This window comes from Heptranchias perlo, chromosome 2 (genome assembly GCF_035084215.1).
Source record: "Heptranchias perlo isolate sHepPer1 chromosome 2, sHepPer1.hap1, whole genome shotgun sequence".
Lineage (NCBI taxonomy): Eukaryota > Metazoa > Chordata > Chondrichthyes > Hexanchiformes > Hexanchidae > Heptranchias > Heptranchias perlo.
The window spans coordinates 1,915,928-1,924,758 of record NC_090326.1 but is presented as its reverse complement, the minus strand read 5'-3'; the positions used below and the strand labels follow the sequence as shown (position 1 = coordinate 1,924,758).

General features: G+C 44.7%; 1 protein-coding gene across 1 annotated transcript; it reads left to right on the top strand.

The window, feature by feature from the left end:
- Positions 1-7,614: 7,614 nt before the first annotated feature.
- On the top strand, positions 7,615-8,521 carry LOC137332801 (histone H1-like). Its single transcript, XM_067996740.1, has one exon. The coding sequence runs from the start codon at positions 7,647-7,649 to the stop codon at positions 8,319-8,321; it is 675 nt and encodes a 224-aa protein (XP_067852841.1). The 5' UTR covers positions 7,615-7,646; the 3' UTR covers positions 8,322-8,521.
- Positions 8,522-8,831: the final 310 nt, after the last annotated feature.

The following is an 8,831-nucleotide window of genomic DNA, read 5'->3' as shown; positions in this document are numbered from 1 at the left end:
GTTAACCCTTCCCTTTCTGAAATCCATGCTGACAATTCTTTATTATATTTTCGGTTTCTAGATGTTTTTCTATTGCATCATTAAGTAAAAGATTCCATTATCTTTCCTACCATTGACGTTAGGTTAACTGGTCTACTGATGAAGTTCCCTGGACTTGTCCGATTTCCTTTTTTAAAATATAAGAATCACATTAGCTGTCGTCCAATCCTCTGTCACTAGTCCCTTTTCTTATGATTTTTTTCTGTATATGTCATAGTGCCTCTGTTATCTCTTCCCTGGTTTCTTTTAATATGTGTGGTGGATGGAATCCAGCTGGACCAGAAATCTTACCACACTTTCTATCTTAAATATCTGGATATCTTTATTGATCTCTCCATCTAATATCATGTTCACCCTGTTAATCTCCCTGGCAAAGAAATAATTCAATATTTCTTCTATTTCGCTGACAATACCTGTGAGTTTATCTTGTGCATCCCTTAGTGGCTCTCAAGCTATTCTGATTTTCCATTTGTTATTATGTGTCTGTAGAATAATTTACTGTTTCTTTTTATATTCCTTGCTAATTTAATTTTGTAGTTCCTCTTTGCTACCCTAATTGTTTTTATGACATTTTCCTAACCTCTTCGTATTCTCTTTTGTCATCCTCTCCTTTATTATCTATGAATGAGAAATTCCACCAGCTTGTGTCTGTTCAGGGGCTGATGTTTGGCAACTATTTATTGTCTGTGATTAAAGTGCCAGAAACCAAAAGGGAGCAATTCAGTCCCAAACTCCACAGAAACACTCTATTTCTCCCTCCTAGTGAAGTAAGGTGGTATATATTGGTGAGCATAGCTGACTTCCTAGCAGTTAATTCCAACAGGTTTGAATCCCGGCACGCTAACTTCAGAAACTCCAAGACTGGAACTGAATTTGATGCTATTCAGGGAGATTGTGTTTGCAAAACAGAAACAGGTCTAATTTATGTAAAAAAAAACTTTCAAAGTCCATTTCTGTTCCCTATTACTTTGAATTTTAACTCTGTTCCTTTGTATTATTATTCGCCTTGATCTGTACAGTGTATACGAAACAGAATTGTCCCTCTACTGATCCAGATCTACAGAAGGGTCATAGAGCTGAACTGTTAACACGAGCATCCCTTCTCCACAGATGCTGCAGGACCTGCTGAGTCTTTCCAGCATTTTCAGTTTTATTTTTTTCTGTATTTTATCCATTTCTCTTTTTCTCTTTTGACGGCTGCCATTGAACCTTTCAGCTTGCACTCAGCTTTTATTTTTATTTTAGTTCAATTTATTTGAAGTAATGTAAATTGTGTCCTGAGAAATCTGACAGAAATACTGCGCAATGTACAGTGAAATATAATGGGGCAAATTCACAACTTCCGAATGAGTAAAACAAAAACTTTACTATGAATCAATTGTCTTAATTTTTCACTGTCAAAATATGAAAAAATGCGAGAGTAGAAATTACAGAGAGAAACAATTTACTCACATTGCACATTGTCCTGTTTCTGTAACCAGGGCAAATGATGTGACTATGTTCTCTCTTATGGGTGTCAGTCTCTGGTACTGCATGTAAGTGTGGGATTCATTCTGTATCTCTCAGTCTCTGGTATTGTGTGTGAGTGTGGGATTAATTCTGTATCTGTCAGTCTCTGGTACCGTCTGTAAGTGTGGGGTTAATTCTATGTCTGTCAGTCTCTGGTACTGTGTGTAAGTGTGGGGCTAATTCTGCGTCAGTCAGTCTCTGGTACTGTGTGTGAATGTGGGATTCATTCTGTATCAGTCAGTCTCTGGTACAGTGTGTAAGTGTGGGGTTAATTCTGTATCTGTCAGTCTCTGGCTGTGTATAATGTGGGGCTAATTCTGTATCTGTCAGTCTCTGGTACTGAGTGTGAGTGTGGGATTCATTCTTTATCTGTCAGCCTCGTTTACTGTGTTTGAGTGTGGGATTCATTCTATATCTGTCAGTCTCTGGTACCTGTGTGTGAATGTGGGATTCATTTTCTATTTGTCAGCCTCGGTTACTGTGTGTGAGTATGAGCATCATTCTGTATCTATCAGTCTCTGGTTCTTTGTGTGTGTGAGATTCATTCTGTATGTGCCAGTCTCTGGTACTGTGTGTGAGTGTGGGATGCATTCCAAATGTCAGTCTCTGGTACTGTAACAGAACTGATACTGTATTTTTCAGTATGATTGCATATGAATATAGGACTGTATATAATTTGTAGCTCAGTCTGAACTAATGGAAATGATTGTGTACCTTTCAATCTGGCACTGAGAGATTTTTGGACTGGTATGTAATGTGTAGCTCAGGCGGTACTAATGGAATTGATGCTGTATCTTTCAGTGTGATAGGATATGAGATTTTTGGACTGGTATGTTATGCATAGCTCAGTCTGCACTAATGGAATTGATGCTGTATCTTTCAGTCTGATACTGTATGAGATTTATTTACTGGTATCAAATGTGTACTTCAGTCTGCTGTAAAGGAATTAAAACTGTACATTTCATTCCGACACTATGAGGTTTTTGGACATATATGTGAGTGCAATATGGGTAACATCTGAAATGGTATCGAATTTGTATCTCATAGGACAATATTGCCATGAATACTGCATCTTTTAGACTCAAAATGTGTGAGTTGTGTGCTGTTATTTAGTTTGAATCCCAGGGTACATTATTGGGATTTGTTCTGTGCTTATGCATATGTCAGTCCTATTTGCTATTTAATTTGTAGCTAAGGCTGAAATAGTGTGAGATTGATATAGTGACTTTAAATCTGGTACTGGGTGTGGTTTTGGACTGGGATTTATTTATCTGCCGGTCAGCGATACTGAGTCATTGTGAAATGGAAATTAGATCTGTCTCTCCTGCTCTGTTTGACTGTTGGATTGGGATCAATGTGGGGTTGACTATTTCTCCTGTCTGAGACTGTGGAACTGATGACCAGTCTGTGTCTCTGTGATCTGTGAGTGTTAATGTAACAACTGTGTGTGAAAAGGAGCTGGCTGCACTGTTCCTTTTACCTTGAGTGGAGTAAACATCACAATTATTCTCGTCCCTTCAAGTATTTGCCTGTAGGAAGAAAGAGTATCTCTTGTAACTTAAGAACAGGTGAGGTAGAAAATACGAAACTGATCAATTGAATCTCTCTGTTAATAATCATTGTAATATCCATGAGGGAAAACCAGTGATAGGAACAGTGTTGTGTCTGACTCCACTACATTACTGCAGCACTCAGCTTCTGCAAAGCATGTGTGTTGGGTGGTTTTACTGTAATTTAGTGACATCCACACACAACCCAACCCCTGCACTGGGCCATGAATGGGACTACCTGATGGATCAGGGACCTATGCACACACCATATTTCTATTTCCCTATCCCATGACATTACCGGTGCAACTGAAACAAAACAGCCGCTGTTTAAAATGTATCCTTCACACTTCTCATGTGATGCCTGCAATAGATGCTCTTTTTATAACTCCCCACATCCTTACTGTCCGGCTCTGTTTATTGTTCAATAACCGACACTAAAAGTTAGTGCACAGGTGTAGAAAATAATTTAAATGGCTAATGGAATGTCAGCCTTTATCTCAAGAGAGATGGAATACAAATGGGTGCAAGTTATGTTACAGCTGTACAGAGTCTTGATTAGACCCCATCTGGAGACACTGTACAGTTCTGGGCACCAAACACTTGGAAGGATATATTGGCCTTGGAGGGTGTGCAGTGTAGATTCACCAGTATGATAACATGGTTAAAAGGATTTAATTATGAGGACAGGGTGAATACACTAGGCTGGTAATGTCTTGTATATAGAAGATTAAGGGGTGATCTAATTGAGGTGTTTATGATGATTGAAGAATTTGACAGGGTAGATAGAGTGAAACTATTTCCTCTGGTGGAAGAATCGAGAACAAGGGGACATAACCTTAACATTAGAGCGAGGCCTTTCAGGGGTGATGTCAGGAAGCACGTCTTCACACAAAGGGGAGTGGAATTCCGGAACTCTCGCCCCCAAAAAGCTGTTGAGACTGCAGATCAATTGAAAATTTCAAAACTGAGATTGATAGATTTTTGTTAGGCAAGGGTATTAAGGGTTTTGTTACCAAGGCGGGTAGATGGAGATAAGATACAGATCAGCCAAAGTCTAATTGAGTGCGGAACAGGCTCGAGGGGCTGAATGATCTACAAATATTCCCATGTTCCTAAACAGCCACCCAACCTCAAACAGACTATCGTTCGCAGCAAATTACCCAGCTTTCAGGAGAACAGCATCCACGACACCACACAACCCTGCCACGGTAACCTCTGCAAGACATGCCAGATCATCGACACAGATACCACCATCACACGAGAGGACACCACCCACCAGGTGCATGGTTCATACTCCTGTGACTCGGCCAACGTTGTCTACCTCATACGCTGCAGGAAAGGATGCCCCGGAGCATGGTACATTGGCGAGACCATGCAGACACTGCGACAACGGATGAACGGACACCGCACAACAATCGCCAGGCAGGAGGGTTCTCTCCCAGTTGGGGAACACTTCAGCAGTCAAGGACATTCAGCCTCCGATCTTCAGGTAAGCGTTCTCCAAGACGGCCTTCGAGACACACGACAACGCAAAATCGTCGAGCAGAAATTGATAGCCAAGTTCCGCACCCATGAGGACGGCCTCAACCGGGATCTTGGGTTCATGTCACGCTACACGTTACCCCACCAACGAACAAAAGCTATCTGTTTTTAATATAATGGGTCATTTGCTGGCTTTCTCTGCCTTCCGGATGTTTCTACCTCTCTCTCTCTGTTTTTTTTTCCTGTTTGTTTTTTTGTTGAATGTGTATTCGGGGGTTCTGTAGGTGACACCTCTCTGTCTGAACACGGTGATTGCCTTGGCAACGGGCAGTTGCAGGGGCAGTCTGTAAACACCATGTATTGTTCTGTGATGTATAAATGCGTAGGCTTCAAGGAGCTCCTGACATTTACCTGAGGAAGGAGGAAGCCTCCGAAAGCTTGTAGATTTCAAATAAAAATCGTTGGACTATAACTTGGTGTTGTAAAATTGTTTACAATTGTCAACCCCAGTCCATCACCGGCATCTCCACATCATGCCTAAACAAGGTGACATTGGAACTAAACATTTACTGATGGGGAGAGAAAGCAGCAAAAGTTTTAAATAGCAGATTCTGCCCATTCTGTCTCCCTTCCACTGCACACACCCTGAACACACGCAGCCCCAGAATGGCCTCTCGCTCCCCCCGCTCACTCCATGTTCCAGGACCAGTTCCTGATCCACTCCGCCTCTTACAAACAGCCCCCGGACTCCCCCTGAACTTACCCCGGACTCAATGCCGATCTCTGAGCCCATCTGCGGACACGGTCCCGAAGCGATGAGCTGCTGTAACGAGGCTGCTCTTTGCTCCCTTCCCCCGGGGGCCGTGATCTCTCCTTTCTTGGCTGTTTTAAACCATTTCTTCCGCTCGCTGAGTGAATGGCGCCCACAACCAGAGCCGAGGGATGGGGAGCGCGCATGCGCACTTCTGCTTAGTAACTGCGTGGGGGGGGCGGCCTGAACCTCGCATGCGCAGATATCTGGTTTAATTCCCAATACAAAAATCGATGGAAACTTTCCCCAGTTGGAATTTTTCAGAGTCTGAGCAAAGGAAATGGGGCTGGGGGAAAGGTCAGAGGGAATGGGGTCACACACAGTGCAGGGCCAGGCACCGGAATGTAAAACAAATGCCTAACCAGTGCCGAACTGATTAGGCACTGGTTAGGCGAGACCATGCAGACACTGCGACAACGGATGAACAGACACCGCACAACAATCGCCAGGCTGGAGGGTTCTCTCCCAGTTGGGGAACACTTCAGCAGTCAAGGACATTCAGCCTCCGATCTTCAGGTAAGCGTTCTCCAAGGCGGCCTTCGAGACACACGACAACGCAAAATCGTCGAGCAGAAATTGATAGCCAAGTTCCGCACCCATGAGGACGGCCTCAACCGGGATCTTGGGTTCATGTCACGCTACATGTAACCCCACCTGACGTAGAGTCATCCAGACTCAAGTCGTAGTTGGCTTGTTCTCCATATACAGATGCGGCCGGACCTGCTGCGATTTCCAGCAAAAAAAAAGTTATCTGTTTTTAATACAAACCCCAGCATCTGCTACATTTGACCCCTCGTGACCCCCACCTCAGTATTCTTGGATGTAACGTTTCCCTGACTAACCTGTTTGAATATCATTCACTCCTTTGATTGCTGTGATTATCTCTCTGCCAAGGTGTGATAAAGGGCAGTAAGAAAGATTATCTGTAATCACCAGGCATTGTTCTCTGACTATATATGCTGTGCCTATATGCATCTCTTCACTTCACTTGACGAAGGAGCAAAGCTCCGAAAGCTTGTGATTTCAAATAAAGCTGTTGGACTATAACCGGGTGTTGTGCGTCTCCTTACATTTGTCCACCCCAGTCCATCACCGGCATCTCCACATCATAACCAGTGCCTAACACTGTAATCCAGACTGACTTTACAATCTCTAACCATTAAACTAGATGTTTCCATCTTTGCTTTTTCTCTCGGTATCATTTCAAGGTAACGAGCCCTTCATAGATAAAGTGGGCGGCTGTGATATGAGCCAATGGGTTCTGTTCATTCTTGGCCCCTTTACTGATAAAGTAACGTGTGACTCCGAAACTGGAGGGAGGATTTCTCAAACCAATCCTGGAGAAACGAGGGAGGAAAGTGGGAGTAGGTGTGCTGGGACCGTGCAGGATCAATATCAGATACCAACAGTCCCAGATAATTTAATCGGAAATAAACTCTCTGTTGCTGAGAATAATACCGAAAACCCTGAATTGCAAGATTGCAGAGGGTACAACATGCAAGAGAGCCAAAGCTGTGATTGGCTCTTGCCCCTGAATCTGGGGAACCGACACTGTGAGGAGCGCCGGCGTTAGACTGTTTAATAGTTACTGAGCTGGGAAACTAAACCCCGAGAATCCGCAGCACAGGCCGAGGGGGGAGGAATGCCCGTCCCCGGAATTGTCAACCTGACCAGTTTGTCCCGTGAATGTGCAGATGTGAATATTATGTCAGAGTGTGTTAAAGGGGCGGGCGTGTTAGATTAATGTCACTGTGTTTGTGTGTCCGGTCTCATCGCGGGATTTCCGAGTCCCTTTTGTGTAATTTTTTTTAAACTCCCCGTCAAACGATCGCCCTGCTCCCCTGCCGAGCTCCGAAGTGGAAATTTAAAGTAATTTTTCATTTCAATTCAAGATTTCAGCTGAAAAGCAGAGATCATGTCAGCGATCGGGTGAGAGAGCGCGATCAGTGCAGCAATGAAACGGGTTCAAATCGAAACTGGTGCTTTTAATTCCGGTGAACGTTTTTTGACAGCAAACATTCCGATGTTAGAGATAGGAAGGGGCTAGTCTGGGAATCTGGAGTGCCGGATTATAATTAGAATCGGGGAGTTTAAGAGGAGAGAGAAACACAGAGAGGCTGCAGGAGCCGAGAGCTGACAGCAGGTTGTCTCCGCCCCGTCCGCTCTGTGCCTTTAAGTTGCTCTGTGCCGCCGCCTCTTGTTTCATTTCTGACCCAGCTCAGACTGTCAGAGAGATTTTCTACAGAGTCCTGAACATGACGGATACCGCAGCCGCCGAAACGGCACCTCCTGCCACCGCCGCCGCTCAAACCACTGCTCCCAAGAAGAAGAAGACGGTTCCCCGACGCAAGACAGCCGGTCCCAGGTTGGGCGAACAGATCCTCAAGATTGTGGCGGATTGCAAGGAACGCAAGGGGATGTCGCTGGCCGCGATAAAGAAGGTTCTGGCCACCAACGGCCTGGATGTGGAGAAGCACCGGTCCCAGATCAAATTAAATATTAAAAGACAGCTGGAAAAGGGTTCCCTGGTCCAGATTAAGGGCACGGGCGCCTCGGGCTCCTTCAAAGTCGCTAAGAAGGAAGCCCAGACAAAAGTGGTAAAGAAGGTGAAGAAACAAGCAGCAAAGAAATCTTCCTTAAAAAAACCAGCGGCTAAGAAATCAGCCGCCAAGAAACCAGTGATCAAAAAATCAGCGGCCAAGAAACCAGCGGTTAAAAAATCACCAGCCAAGAAATCAGCCGCCAAGAAATCGACCACCAAGAATGCGGTGAAATCGATAGTTATTAGGAAGAAAGCGGCGGCTAAGAAGCCCAAGACCCCCAACTCAGCCAAAGTTGTAAAGGTGAAGGCGAAGAAGTTAGAAAAACCGAGGGCCAAGCCCAATCCGAAATCAATAAAGCCGAAGAAAGCTGCGGCCAAAAAGAAGTGAACGATCAAGTGCAACTTGTGAACACCTGAACCCAACGGCTCTTCTCAGAGCCACCCACATCTCTCAGAAAAGAGCTGATCCCGCAATCAGATGATTCCTGTCCCGGGGCCGAGCTAAAATTTCAGATAGAAAGCATTTAAAATAAACCCAGGATACCCGGTGACTCGCTGACATTTGCCACCCGCACCCGAACCCCCACTGTCTGAAATAAAATAGAGAATGGGATGTCCGGGCCGGGCCTCACTCTAACTGGGGTGTGTTCGGCTCCAGTCCCTGTTCATTTTTTTTTCACTGTTTCAGGGCGAGTGTCTGTGAGACGGTAAAACTGGCGGAGATCCGCCTCCATCACAATTCAAACCCCAACACGAGAGTCTCCAAATCTGCTGGAATCAGGCGTTTGTAAACTGCTCAACCCGTCTGGGAGGGTGTATGGGGAGATAGAATAGGGTTTGGGACTGAAATGGAAGGAGGCGGGTCGACTAATTATCGAAGGGATTGTATTTAGGCAGG

What these genes read in the sequence shown, in the direction of transcription:
- LOC137332801 (XM_067996740.1), top strand. Translation starts at nt 7,647, where the DNA reads ATGACGGATACCGCAGCCGCCGAAACGGCACCTCCTGCCACCGCCGCC.